General features: G+C 37.9%; 1 protein-coding gene across 1 annotated transcript in view; it reads right to left on the bottom strand.

The window, feature by feature from the left end:
* col6a1 (collagen, type VI, alpha 1) overlaps positions 1 to 15769 on the bottom strand; it is a 69232-nt gene that overhangs the window by 38612 nt on the left and 14851 nt on the right. Inside the window, exons 14-20 of the mRNA XM_068224238.1 lie at positions 15338 to 15391; positions 13559 to 13621; positions 10834 to 10896; positions 10219 to 10272; positions 10076 to 10111; positions 9924 to 9986; positions 5448 to 5510 (exon numbers count right to left, since the gene is read on the bottom strand). Of these exons, the coding sequence (XP_068080339.1) occupies positions 5448 to 5510; positions 9924 to 9986; positions 10076 to 10111; positions 10219 to 10272; positions 10834 to 10896; positions 13559 to 13621; positions 15338 to 15391 (396 nt within the window). The remainder of the gene's footprint in view (positions 1 to 5447; positions 5511 to 9923; positions 9987 to 10075; positions 10112 to 10218; positions 10273 to 10833; positions 10897 to 13558; positions 13622 to 15337; positions 15392 to 15769) is intronic.

A 15769-nucleotide genomic window follows, 5' to 3' on the forward strand; every position in this document is an offset into this window, starting at 1 on the left:
CACACAAACACTCACTCAGTGCGAAGTCTTGTTTAGCCCCGGCCAGCATTACTGAGCGTTATTCCCTGCCTGATCTCTCGTGTATAACTCCAGCCTGTTTCTGACTCTGCTTCGCCTTCTGGCTGCCCACGACCCAAGCCTGGTACACGGACTCTGATACTCGCTGCTTGCCCACGACCCAAGCCTGATACACGGACTCTGATACTCGCTGCTTGCCCACGACCCAAGCCTGATACACGGACTCTGATACTCGCTGCCTGCCCACGACCCAAGCCTGATACACGGACTCTGATACTCGCTGCCTGCCGACGACCCAAGCCTGATACACGGACTCTGATACTCGCTGCCTGCCCACGACCCAAGCCTGATACACGGACTCTGATACTCGCTGCCTGCCGACGACCCAAGCCTGATACACGGACTCTGATACTCGCTGCCTGCCCACGACCCAAGCCTGGTACACGGACTCTGATACTCGCTGCTTGCCCACGACCCAAGCCTGATACACGGACTCTGATACTCGCTGCTTGCCCACGACCCAAGCCTGATACACGGACTCTGATACTCGCTGCCTGCCCACGACCCAAGCCTGATACACGGACTCTGATACTCGCTGCCTGCCGACGACCCAAGCCTGATACACGGACTCTGATACTCGCTGCCTGCCCACGACCCAAGCCTGATACACGGACTCTGATACTCGCTGCCTGCCGACGACCCAAGCCTGATACACGGACTCTGATACTCGCTGCCTGCCCACGACCCAAGCCTGGTACACGGACTCTGATACTCGCTGCTTGCCCACGACCCAAGCCTGATACACGGACTCTGATACTCGCTGCCTGCCCACGACCCAAGCCTGATACACGGACTCTGATACTCGCTGCCTGCCGACGACCCAAGCCTGATACACGGACTCTGATACTCGCTGCCTGCCCACGATCCAAGCCTGATACACGGACTCTGATTCTCGCAGCCTGCCTTTGACCCATGCCTGGTAAATCACTCTGTGTCTGTTTGCCGCCAACCTTGAAACCTTTAATACTACAGTTGATGTGTGTTTGCACCTTTGTGCATATTGTGTGTTTGAGTGAAGCTTGATTAATAAATCCTGCATAATGGATCCCTCCGTGTCAGTCTCCATGTTACAATCATAGTTTAACATTGACTAATGCATTATTAAAATCCAAAGTTGTGCTTGTTAACATTAGTTAATGCTTCGTGGGTTAATATGAACTAACTTGATAAATAAATATTAAATGTATTATTAATAGGGGAAGACATGGTGGCTCAGTGGTTAGCACTGTCACCTCACAGCAAGAAGGTCACTGGTTCGAGTCCCAGCTGGGCCAGCTGACATTTCTGTGTGGAGTTTGCATGTTCTCCCCATGTTGGTGTGGGTGCTCCGGTTTCCCCCGCAGTCCAAAGACATGCGCTATAGGTGAATTGAATAAACTAAATTGGCCAAAGTGTATGAGTGTGCATGGATGTTTTCCAGTACTGGGTTGCAGCTGGAAGGGCATTCGCTGTGTAAAACATGTGCTGGATAAGTGGCAGTTTATTCCACTGTGGCGACCCCTGATAAATAAAGGGACTAAGCCGAAAGAAAATGAACGAATGCGAATGTATTACTAATAATATCTGTTTGTGTTAGTAAATACGTTATCTAATGGACCATTATTTTAAAGCGTTACCTACATTTTTAAAATCTAAATCATAATTGTCTTGTGAAAAGGGCCCATTATTTGTTTGTTGGTCCATTTTTTATTATTATTATTATTATTATTTTGAACTAAAGGTCAATATGACATTTCTCCACAGCCTTCTTTGCTCATTGTTAACCAATGTGCCAATATTAGTGAAGGACACAGCATGTGAGAGCTTAAAGAGCAGCTGGGCTGTTTCTGAGACACAACAGACGTCTTCAAGTAAAGCCTGAAACACATGCAGATGCTGCAAACACTCTCACGTAAACTGCACAGGAAATTTACAGTCCTGAGAGGCATCGGAAATGTGTTGTCCTGGCAGTTTACAAGAGCTGCGGAGAGAAGTGTAGCGCTGACAGAACGAGTCTGCGTGCAGATCTGCGGAGCAGCTGCTGATGGTGTAACACTGAAGAATTCAACAGAGAAATCTCAGCAGATCAGCTCATTTTCAGCTGGGAAATCTGTAGTGTGGTCTGGCATGTATAATCATCCAAAATGTGCTTGTTATTCAGCAGCTAACAACTCTCCAAACTCTCAAAAGCATTTTGCTTGTTTATTGTTCATATATTTGAGATGCATTAAATAAAATGTCAAATGTTACACCACCATTGTTAAACTGTTGAGTTTGATTGACTAAACAATGTACAATACATATATGTGGTCCCTGCTTTACAAAAACATCTACTTTAAACAGGTTAAAGCTCACGTTTCTTCATACCTGGTCTCCTAAAGCGATCATATTCGCAATTTACTAGGAGACGACATAAAAAGGGTTAACTAAAGTGTTAAAGTATAAACTTAATATGTTTTGCTGTAGAAATACTCACTTCTGTCAGACAAAATGTCAAGACATCAGTCATAAATTTAGTTTTATGTCAAAATGACCCTTAGCCATGTCGACTATGGCTTTGTGTCATAGTTTTAACTTTTTTATAATTGTAACTTTTATCTCATGTTTGATCACGTTTGCGTGTATTTTAAAGGATAACTAGCAAAAACTTGTTAGTAAATTTCAATTTTGAGATAAAAAGTCAGTCATGCTAAAGACTTCTTTGTCATTACTGACTTATGTTCGTCATTACTTTATTTTAAAGATCTAAGCGCAAAGTCTAATACGCATGGTGCAAAAGCTTAATGTGTCTGAATCCACTTTTGCTATATTTAGGATAGAAAAATTCGCTTTGCACCCTGGCACATGGTCTAACAAGGTTGTGCTTATTCTCTCAATGAGTTATGGGTGTGTTTGGAGCACAACATGCATTAAACGAATCAGAGTCTCATCTCCCATTCCCTTTTAGAGTCAGTTGCGTCTCGCCATGGTGCATTTGTTATTTACATGGTGGACTTAGTAAGTGGAAAAACTGAATGGAAAAACAAAGACTTCACTAGCGAGAAAACAGTTAATCAGAGCATCTGCAGCGTGAGGATAAAGAATGAGCCTCCTACACATAAGCCTTTTTACTTTCTTACTACTTTACTTTTAATCTTTACTTTACTCCTTTACTTTTGTGGATAAGGAAACGGTGGAAACTCACTCCATTGAAGACATCCATTAGCCTACATATGTAATTTAGTTTGTTAAGCACAAACATTTGTTTCAAAATTATTTCCAAATTGAGTTCTAATTTTCAGCAAACAAATAAATGAACAATAATAACAAAATGCAAAAACATTATACAAATGCAAACTGTCATGAATGAACTGAAAAAATCCCTCTGGACATGAAGGAGGCATAAAGTTAGTGTTTTTTTTTATATATCTATGTAGAAAATCATAATTTTTGTAACATTTTAATCCTTTATTTTCATTTTTTCATATGTACAGATATTAGTGTGTTGCTGTGCATCCTGTGTGTATTAAGCATTTTGACTGCCTAGGCACACAACTAACGCACTGAGCGCTGGACTTTAGACCTGCTTTTAGTTGGTCAATGGCGTGGTATATTAGCAAAAAAATAGCAAAATAGCCACGCGCCAACAATGCGCCTCAATACACCTCCTTTTTAGACCAGCACACCCTTGAGTCCACAAGGTGGTGCAAATGGATTTGCTATTAAAAAAAAATATAGCGCAAAACCTGAAAATTAGGGTTGCACTGATCTGAAATTTGCAACAAATCACACCAAACACGTCTTGCGCCTTATTGCGTTGGGTGTATGATAGGGCAAATAATGTCAAAATCTAGGCTAAAGTTTCTATTTTCATAAGTCATAATGTAAATTTAATCTCATAAGATTTTAGTTTGTCAAAGAAGCTGCACCAAAGAATGGTGTAAATGTGCTTCTATTGGATCCAAATGTCTGTGTGCGGATCCAATTTATACTAGTAATCAACGTCCTGTTTCTCATACTGGTTACAGTTTTCTGTAACACTTTACTTGAAGGAGCATTCATAAGACTTTTATAATAATGATTATAAAATCGCAATGTGAATGAGATTTTATGCATGCTTATAACAACTGCCATTTAGTGTCATACGGGCAATAATGACATTTTAAATGCAAAGATAAAAATGCTTGCATGAACTTGACATAAACAAATACATCACAACCTGTTTTTGAAACTTCACATTACCAAGACAACAAAACTTGTCATAAAACTGTCATAAACATGATTGTCATGAATGTCATACATTATAAAAGTACCAATAATATTTTTTTACCTCATCTACAGTGGGGCAGGCCGAATATGTTATTAAATATGTAAATTAATATAAACAATTTAATTTAAAATAAAATGACGCCCTAAAAATGATTTGACAGAGTACTGACAATTTTAATGAGGATTTTCATGATACAGGTTGTTCCACTGAAATCCATCCGAAAAAAATATTAAATATAATTATAATACTCATGACAATTATGTTTATGACAGATTTATGACAAGTGACTGTATGTTATGACAAAGATAAAGACCAGTTGTGACGTATTCCTGTCAAGATGTCATAACAAATAATGTCATCTTTGCATTTAAAATGACATAACTGAGCAAATTAAACTTAATAACAGGTACAATAATAAGCATGCATAAAATTTAATTCACATTATAAACGTTTTATGGCAGGCTTATGAACACTCAATTCAAGTAAAGTGTTACCCACTTTTCCACATGTGGACACAAAACAATCATCAGCGCTCTTCTCTATATAATAATCTTTATTTATTTTCATATGATTATAGCCTGGTTGGAGATCCTAAATAGATTTCAGACCCTCACTCAGCTCTACAGCCTGAAATGACGTCACCTTTACCGTATATTTTGGTCATGCAAGAACATTTGTACGCTTTTAGCTGTTAAACTTCATCTGGCGCTCAGGCTTGAGCTCGTCCATCTGGAGTCCATCTGAACATATACATCTGTCGCAGTTTCTCCTCCCACTGGCCAGACCATCACAAATGGAGGAACCACCGGACCAATGTCTTTGTTCCTCAAGTTACGTTAACATGACCCAGAGGCCCGATGATGATCTCAGAGATTTCAGAGGGCCTCCCAGAATGCCTGAGTCCTGAGGTCATATGCTTTCATCCTTGTTTAAGCGCCTTATGTTTTACATACTGCTCAATTAAGCAGCACTGTGAAAACTCAGAATTTAAGCAAACATCTAATGTATGTAATGATGATTTTAAAATAAATGAATTTAGTGATTTGAACGCTTGCAATCTTTCAAATACTGAAGGATTTACACAATCGGACACACTCACAGAATCTGCTGTAAATCACTGAGTATTGCTTTCATCACTCACCGGCTCTCCATTTGCTCCGGATGATCCTTCACGTCCTTGCTCACCCCTTGGCCCGGGTTCACCCTGCCAGAGTCAAAAGTCAGCGTTAACTTCAGGTGTCAGACTTTGTGGATCATTTCATGACTTACAGCATGGTCTTTGCAGAGCTCACATGAATACTGAACTAAATTAAAGCAAATATAGTAGCTTATAACTGTCAGAACAGAAACAGTCTAAATACTTTGCTTTGCTTGAAAATGTATTCTTGTAAAGTGGATTAATGAAGAACGCCCCAGTTTAAATCAATGGCTGCTGGCCATCTGTAGGATTATACCACTTGAGGCTTTCTAAACAGCTTTAAAGAACAAACCTGGACCTGGAATCCTTTCTTTGGTTATCTGGCAACCTCTAAGTCGACTAAAATCGTGTCTGTTAGACTCAGCTTAGACAAAAAACATGCAATATTCCTTTCTGTAAAATTATTTAGCATTTTATGTCCTTGTCTTTTGTTTGTCTATTCAATTACAATTAATTATTTTTTTATTATTTTTTTAATGTGGCAGTCAGGATTTGAATATGTATGATGATTTTTTTATTACTCAACGTATTTTTTGTATGCTTTTGCACTGAAAACGTTTCATAATTGTATATTTGAAAAATTAAAAAGCAAATGATGAACAGTCAAACGACTGTATATTATTAGAGCTGATTTACTGCTGGATCTGTTTTTGTTTCAAAATTAAAGAACTTTTTACCATAAAATTTGACATAAACCTACAGTGAACCGGTATGTTGATGTACTTCTAACCAAAACTGAATATTGAGTAGGGGGTGGAGCTTTAGTTTGGTGCATCATTCTCTTTAGTCATTCCCAATATTGCGGCGAAAGGGGTGTGGTTAAGAATATTGTGGCTGAAGTGTCAAACTGATGTCAACAGAGAAGGACTGCCACTTTACATACATACACAAATGGCCAGCCTTGATTGAAGATTACCAAAACAGGTTTTTTCAGTGGATTCATTTGCACGAATTATTTATTCTCAGAAAGAATAACCAGCCTGAACTCATGAGAAAACGTAACTATTTTTAATTCAATTTACTCTCTATTGCAGTGGTTCTCAAAGTGGGGGTCGGGACCCCTTGAGGGGTCACGGAACAATGAAGGGGGGTCGCCTGGTTATTTCCAAAAATCTACTTATTATTATTATTAGGCCACAAGAATTACCATATTTTATCCATAACCAACTGAAGAGAAAAAAACAGTCGTTTATAGTTACTATAGTAGCTTATTTATTTGTTCTATTGGATTGCGACTACTGGGGTAAATACATTATATTAAAGACAGCAATAGCGTCAGATGCAGCAGATTGATTTTATAACACCAGGTTAAACTTTCTGGCCCATTTACAGCACTGACATACATAAAAAAATTAAACGAAGAATAGACTTTGGTCTATTGGTGTGTGTGTGTGTGTGTGTGTGCCATTGCATGCAAGTTTTCTGTATTTACAACCACCTCAGAGGATATTGGGGGTCGCAAGTCACTGGCATTGTTATTTTAGGGGTCGCGTGCTGAAAGTTTGGGAACCCCTGCTCTATAGCACAGCTGAGTTTGCTGCGGTAGGAGAAGCTGCATAAATCTTTTCTTCATTGAATAAATGACTTGCGCCTTAGAAGACAATGCCGGCATGCAATGAATGTGTGGTGGTGTTTGAAGGTGTAAGATGTGGAGTGCAGTCACTCTTGACAATTCTGGAGGTAATTAATATTATAATAACACTAATACTGAAATGGTTAAGGCGTTTAAGAATGACCAAAGCAACATTTCAGATGTTTTAGAATGTGCTCAGCCTGCTGGTTTGTCAATTGACACACATTTTACCATCACATGATCTCTTAAAACAAAACCACATACCATTTTTTCAAAAGTTCACACTTAGCTGATGATCTATCAAAAGCTTGGTTGGTATACTCTCCCGAGAGAGAGCCCTGAGCTCGAGGTCTTCTCGAGCCGAGGGCTCTCTCCCGTTCGCAGAGCGAGAGGGGAGCTTGAGCTCAGGTGGATCTCAAAAACTCCCCGGCTGCAGTAGCTAAGGGAACACTTGAGAAAGAAGGGAGCTAGACAAGTGCCTGGTTTGCTAAATCTGTTATGTATTACGTATATCTTTGGATGGTGGGAGGAAACTATAGGGAACCCAAGGAAACCCAAGCTGATACGGGGAGAATATACAAACTCCTCACAGAAACACCCACCGCTTGGCAGGGTCATTAGGAATCATATGATTGGGAGATCTTGATTAGCTAATGCGAAACCAGCTGTGGTAGATCATGAGCATGTGATTCTCTTGAAATTAGTTTATAAATAAACCTCACTTCAAGAGTTTACATTTAGCTGATGATTGGTAATAAAGATTGGCATGCTGTCCCGGAAGAGAGCCCTGAGCTCATTAGATCCTCGAGCCCGGGGCTCCCACCCATTTGCAGGGCAAGAGAAGAGTTTGAGCTCAGGTAGATCTCAAGGACCCCTACCCCAAGGATTACTATGAGAGTGTGCTGTTGGTGTAATTTCACTATTGACCTTATTCTAAAATGACGAAGTGCGCCTATTTTCGTGATTGTTTTAAAACTTCCGATTCAGTTGCCTGTGGGAGAAATGACAAGGAATAAAAAACGGTAGAAAACGGTCAAACTACTTGCTCTACAAACAAGTGTTTACATGACAATACAGACCAAGTAGAATAATTTAATAGGAAAATATCAGTTTGCAACATCAAACAGCAAAACGAGCAGTTTTTAACATCTAAAAATAAATGGAAGTAAATGAGACCGGAAGTCTCGAGCCAAAAAGATTTAAATGGCAGCGCCCGCTCGTACGCAAAGAATAAGGTGAATAGTGCTGATTTGTTTGAGTTCATTTACTTATGTCTCATGTTTTGGACTGTGGGAGAAACCGGAAGACCCGGGGAAAACCCACGCAACCACGGGGAGAACATGAACACCGCACAGAAATGCCAACTGGCCGTGTAGAGACCCGAATCGGAGGCATTCTTGCTGTGAGGCAACAGTGCTAGCTACTAGGCCACCGTGCTGCCCTGTAGAGGAAAAGAGGAGAAGAGGCGGTGGAAGGGGGGATTCTTCAAGACGAATTTGACTAAGGTAAGATGCTTTGGTTATTTATACTAAGTTAGGAATCGTCTGATTGGTGGATCGTACATTAGCTTGATTCGGGCCAGCCATGTCAATCATAAGCACGTGATCCTCTCGAAATTAGTTTATAAATAATGCCGAGTTCAGACTGCATGATTTTTAAAGTAGTCGTGTCACAGATGTTTTCACACTGAATAACTATCTAAGCTAGCCTATTGTCACTGCTTTGTTTACACAGCAAGATGGATCAACAACAGGGGTATGACTTCAAACCCTGTATGACTTTAAAATAGGAAGAATTGCCGACAACTTTGTCCAAACTACATCTCGCAACAAAAAGCATGTAGTATTTCTTTTGCGATTAAGTACATAACGAGAAAGAAGCCTTTAATAGGTATAAAATGTACATATTTGCTCACCTGGGTTTGAAGGGAGTTAGCAATTTCTGCTCAACGTTTTTTTTTTCGACCCTGTTGTGGTTTTGCTCAGATGACACGTCAAACAAACAAGTGTGCTCCTGCCAAATTTAAGTTAGTTTTTCCTCTATTTCTTGGGTTCAAATAAAATGAAAATGAGCGCTTTTAACTTCAAACCAGCCTCCCGCTGGCCAGCAGGTAACCACACTAGTGGATGCTGCTCTCTTACTGGCTGTAGGTGATCGCGGACGTTATTTTCAGTCAAAACTCATTTCACACAGCATGATTTGAATCACCGACAGCTTCAGATATTTAGCACGCCAAATATCTCACGGGCATCGGCGACTCATCTGTGATTCTCTCAGATCGCGTTTTTGATAGTTCAAACTGTGTGATTGTCACTCGCGTGCACAAGCAGCGATTTGCCTGTGCTTTCTGCCATTTGTCGTCGATTTCTCAAAACCTGTCAGTAAGTCAAAATCACTTATTGCTCATACTGGAATTTGTTCAGTAAAAGTGTTTCTATCATAGTTTAAGTACATCTTTTCTTATTGAATAAAAGTTTTCCTACTCAGTTATGCGCAGACATTTTTCAACTTATGCGATTCCATCAACCATTTTTTATATGCATATTCAAAATGCGCATAAAAATTGGTGGATGGAAACATAGCTAGTGGGTACCTGTGCTTTTGAACTTTTGAAAATGTTTAATTATGCAAAACTGTTAGCTAGTCTTTGCAGTGGGCGTTTACTTCTGAGTCTACAATCTGATTCAAACAGTGTCTTCTAAAGGAGGGGATCAAAATGATGATAAATGATTATAAAAATTTTCATAATATTATAAGTGGGCCTCAGAGAACAGTACATTTTGTTTTGCAAACTTAACAAATTTAACGCCAGCCGTGACATCTTTAAAACTGAAGGCTATACTCACAGGCTCGCCTCTGGGACCTCTGTTACCTCGAGACCCTTGTTCACCCTTCTCACCACCTTGGCCCTTTAACAGAGAAGAAAGTTTCTCACATTATTGCGCAGCTTAAAACACAACCATTGACACAGCAGAAGTAAATATAAATGTTTGGTTACTCTTTCTCCTCTTGGGCCATCTGGTCCTGGTGGTCCCTGGAAAAAAGTGCAGGAAATGGTTAGATAACACTCAAATCAGGCCTGACACACATTACTACATCGCATGTGTAGAAGTCTTTAAAAAAAAGATTGAAAACACTTGCATCATCTCCTCTCTCGCCTTTATCGCCGTTAGCCCCACGAGGACCCCTGTCTCCCTAAAGAAAACAACAACAACAAAAAAATTGCAAATGCATCAGTGTCCTTTTACACTAGGAAACTCAAACAACTGTATATTATATTTTACCAGCAAAACAACAAAACAGGACCATGAACGGGTGTTTAAAGGTATAGTTCAGCTACAAAACATGTCATTTAAAAAAATACACACCATTTACTCATGCTGATGTTGTTGAAAACAGGTGACAGTAGCCATTGACTTCCATTGTAAGAAAAGCTATGGCTTGCATCAAATACTTGGCAACCAACATTTGTTAAAATATTTAATGTGAACATTCTGTGAACTAACTGTATTTATTAGCCATTGACTTTGGTCAAATGTTAATATTTGTTTTATTCTGTAAACGTTTCTTCCAAAATACAAATACGTGATGCTCCACCAAATAACTCCATTTAACTCATCTAATGGGATAATTTACAAGTGGCCTCTTAATTTTTTCTCATAGTTGTAGCTTTGGAACTAATTTAGGGTTAAAAAAAAAAGACAAAATTTGCATTTTTGGTTGAACTATCTTTTCAATAGATGATCAAAAACGCACCTTGGCCCCAGATGGTCCGTAGTTTCCAGGTCTTCCTGGCTCACCATCTCTGCCAGGATCTCCCTGAAAGCAACAAATGAAACCAATTTCAAGTTCAAAGATGTTTTATTAGTGGAAACTACTAATAAGATGGAAATATCACACAGTTTATTAGGTTAGGACTCAGCACTCAACATAAATGTAAGAAAATGGAGACTGTTGCTCAAGTCTCCAGCTTCTCAGATGTTTCCTCTGAGAATAAAATTTGACGTGGGCACAAAAATGCAATCGATTCTTAAATTGTGATATATACAGTATATAATGCAATTATGAATATATGAGACAATATAATTAATCCTTGCTGAATAAAAATATGAATAAATAAAAAAAAATCACAATAAATGGGTTTCTGAAATAATTCATCATGAAAAATTAACAGTCAATTTGTGTGTTATCACTCGATTGAATGGTCATCAGTGGTTGTCAGCTGACAGATATGGGTCAGTAGGGGCCTTCTGCGCCAACCGGTAGGCTTAGAAGGCTGTTATCATCTATCCACAAGGTTAATCAGCTATAGATCACATACGGGTGCGGCCGGAAGTTAACAAAAATTAGTTAGATTATTTATTAAATTTCCCATTAATTGTATTTTATTAACGTCTATCCCTACTCCAACCCTAAACCCAACCGTCACAGTAATGTAAAACAGATCTGGATCTGGAGTCTTTTTTTTAGTATATCTGTTTAATTATGTGGATGGATGATTTCAGCCTTCTGAGCCTACCAGTAGGTGCAGAAGGCCCCTACTGGCCCATATCTAGCAGCTGATAACCACTGATAATGCCCATTCAATCGAGTGATAACATAAATAAAAAATTATCTCCCAATAAATGATTTTATTTTCTGTTGCTTTTAAAAATATATTGTAATCTTGCCTCTTTTAATCTTTAATTCTAAACTTTACATCTTGTAATTTTAACTTTTAAAGGCATAATAAAATCCAATGATCTTGCTGAGAAAAGTTTCAAACTAAGCTCTGATTTTCCAAAATGACAAAGTCTTTAATGACACATTTTCCCATATTTCAATGGGATCTTTATACATATACAGTTGAAGTCAAAATTATTAGCCCCCGTTTATTTTTTCCCCAATTTCTGTTTAACGGAGAGAATATATTTTAAACAAATTTCCAAACATAGTTTTAATAACTCATTTCTAATAACTGACTTATTTTATCTTTGTCATGATGACAGTAAATAATATTTTACTAGATATTTTTCGGGACACTTCTATACAGCTTAAAGTGACATTTAAAGGCTTAACTAGATTAATTAGCTTAACTAGGCAGGTTAGGGTAATTAGGCAAGTTGTTGTACAATGATGGTTTGTTCTGTTGACTAAATAGCTGAAAAGGGCTAATAATTTTGTCCCTAAAATGGCTTAAAAAATTTTTTTTAACTGCTTTTATTTTAGCCGAAATAAAACAAATAAGACTTTCTCAGTAGATAATATATTATCAGACATACTGTGACAGTTTCTGTGCTCTTTTCAACATAATTTGGCAAATATTTGAAAAAAAAAAAAATTCAAAGGGGGGCTAATAATTCTGACTTTAACTGTATATCTCATCAACTGCACAGGATTTGTAATTTTACTCAACTCAATTTATTTATAAAAACTTTCAACATCACACGTGGAACCTGAATGCTGTAGAGAAAAAAGAAAACTATAGAAAAAAAAACTGAAAAAACATAAAAGAGGTAAGATTACAAGACATTTTTAAAAGCAACAGAAAACTAAATAATTTATTCAGAAAATATTTTACTTAATTATTTAAGAAACCCATTTACTATTTTATTCAATTTTTAAGTTATTCATAAAAATATATATTTAGTAAGTATTAAATGAATTGTCTCATATATTCATAATTGCATCCTTAAACTCTCACAGTTTAGGAATAGATCCCATTTTTGTGTCAGCGTCAAATAAAATTTACAAAAAGTGATTTAATATACCAAAAAAGCAAGTAAACATTAACTTAAATAGTTCAGAGAGCTTTAGTGAAAATTAAAGGTCAAATTATGGGTAAAGAAATTTTCCATCGTCATTCAGATTAACAGATATGTATTAATTGTATGGCATATGAATTATAAAGAAAAAAAATGAAAATTAATTTGTATGTTTAGGCTAGACTATGATTCTTAAACACAGCCGTTATCACCAATAAAGGATTATTGCTCTAAATAAGCCATAATTTAAAAATTATAGTTATAATAAATGTTTTTATTAAAGATATATATATATATATATATATATATATATATATATATATATATATATATATATATATATACAGTATATATATATATAGTTTTTTTTTTTTTTTTTTTTACAATTTTCAATGCTTAAAAATGTTAAAACCTCAAAATGACTAATTCAACTAAGCAAAAAAATCCTAGATATTGGTATATTGCTATTCATACAGAGAAATATTCATGCTCATGATCCAAATATTTCAAATTTAAATAAATTCAATTTATTTCTATAGCGCTTTTACAATGTAGATTGTGTCAAAGCAGCTTAACATAGATGATTAGTGAACTGAAACTTTCAGTCCAGTTTTCAGAGTTGAAGTTCAGTTTAGTTCAGTTCAGTGCAATATAAACATCACTGCTGAAAGCCCAAACACTGAAGAAATATCCAAATGCACATTTTACTCAAACACAGACTCGTTCTCATCTCTTACTCGTTCTCCTTTGCGTCCATATTGTCCGGGGTCTCCTTTAGGCCCTGATTCTCCTTGCAAACCCTACCAGATGAGAAAAAAAACAGCTTTATTTATGAACAAAGTAACATACAACCTTAAAACCCTACTTTTCTTCAAGCCTATCCTTAAGCACAGAATATAAACACTCTGCAGAGTTCTGAGAGCAGCTTGGATGTCAAATTTGGTAAATGTTTGGCTGCAGGAGAGGCAAACATCCCCTGTCCTGCTCTCCAGATGCAGACTGAGTGGAAACAGACGCTCGTAAATGAGATTGACACATGGCTCAGCCAATGAACAGCCACCAGAGGGACGGGACCCTACAGAGATCTACATTGAAGTGGCATATTATAGGACAATAGGATGCGTCTTGTCAGCCAATTAGTTTGTTTCTAAACGTGTGGATCTTGATACACTCTGGATCAACAGAAGCTGGAATGCATCTGGATCAAAGTCATATGATTTGAACATGCACAGTTTAGCCCCCGGTTGATATATGCAGTAGTGGGAGAGTCCATAAACATGAAAAACACCCCAGTAAATGAGTACAGTCGCAAGCGTAAAACCTGGGGGAGATGTTAAGTGTGTGTATGCTCAAAAGATCGATTTTGTGTACAGTACATGCAAATGTTTTCAGAAATTTTAAAAATACTTTTTGCATTGCAACCTGCACAAAAAGTTTACTTTAAAAATTTCAGGTAGCAAATTTATATTGACAAAATGAGCACACGGCGGGGAAAATAGGTATTGAACACGTCACACTTTGTCCTGGGAATAATATTTCCAAAGGAACTGCTGACATGGAATTGAACCAGATTTTGGTAAAACCCAAACAATACACACATAAACATAAAACAAAACAATCAGATTTTTTTATGTGTAATAACAATGAAATGGCACAAGGAGAAAGTAATAAAGTACTAAAATGTATTTCAAGAGTACACACTTAGCTGATGATTGATTATAAGCAAGTTTGGCATGCTGTCCCGGGAGAGAGCCCTGAGCCCAAAGGTTCTTGAGCCCTGGGCTCCCTCCCGTTTGGAGGGCGACAACTCCCCATTGATAAAAACTGATGACTAAAAATTGAATGCTATTAAAAGATATGCTGCATAGTGAGAGATTAACTGTAGTGCAAAATTTTAATTTATCAATTTACTTGTTGTGCATGTTTTTGGAATGTGGGAGGAAACCGTAGGACCCGGGGAAAACCCACGCAAGCACAGGAAGAACATGCAAACTACACACAGAAACGACCACCAGCCTGTTAAAGGTCTAGAACCGGTGACGTTCTTGCTGTGAGGCGACAGTGCTAATCACTGGGCCACCGTGCTGCTCCATGGAGGGAAAGGTGAAGAGGTAGGGGTGGAAGGGGGGATTCTTCAAATCGAAGATGACTGTAGTGAAAAAACCCTGGCTCTTTATAATGGGTTAGGAATGGCCCGATTGGTGGATCATGCATGCTAATGCAGAACCAGCCGCGTTCAATCATAATCACGTGCTCCTCTCGAAATTAGTTTATGAATAAACTTCACTTAATACTTTATATAAAAGTTTTTTTTTTTTTTTTTGGTGATGGCAGCTTAAAGACGCCTCTCATATGGAGAATAAAGTCACGTGCATTGCTCAGATGTGAGTTGCTCAGACATATCATAGGAAAATACTTTCAAACAACACACCTTTGCTTTATATAGACACAGTGATATCTTAGATTCAGACTAATTTCATTTCTACTTGACTTCATTAGGTAACAGTAATACTCACATCTGGCCCTGGTGACCCTTTACAGCCTGGAAGTCCAGGGAATCCCGGCTCGCCCTATGAAATATAATACAAACACACAAAACGTAAACACTCTTCTTCATGGTGGCAGTCAAACGCAGTGTGGAGTCAAACACCCTGAACTGCATGTAATCAACTCCAGGGTGACATCATCACGCCAAGAAAAGTGAAGAAATATACTGAGGAAAAAAGCCAGACCGAGTGAAAAAGAGACCGAAAATAACAAGAAAATGAGATGATCTTTGAATGAAGACGGAGTGATTTGTTAAATGAAACATTACAGTACATGTTGAGAGCTAATTGAGGACAAAGATGAAGAAAATAAAGCAGAAATGGAATAAAGTGTCAGACAGACAACTGATATAATCATGCAACAGTTTATGCATCTATTGTTTATCTGCTGTTAATCTGAAA

The sequence above is a fragment of the Danio rerio genome, chromosome 11 (assembly GCF_049306965.1).
Source record: "Danio rerio strain Tuebingen ecotype United States chromosome 11, GRCz12tu, whole genome shotgun sequence".
Lineage (NCBI taxonomy): Eukaryota > Metazoa > Chordata > Actinopteri > Cypriniformes > Danionidae > Danio > Danio rerio.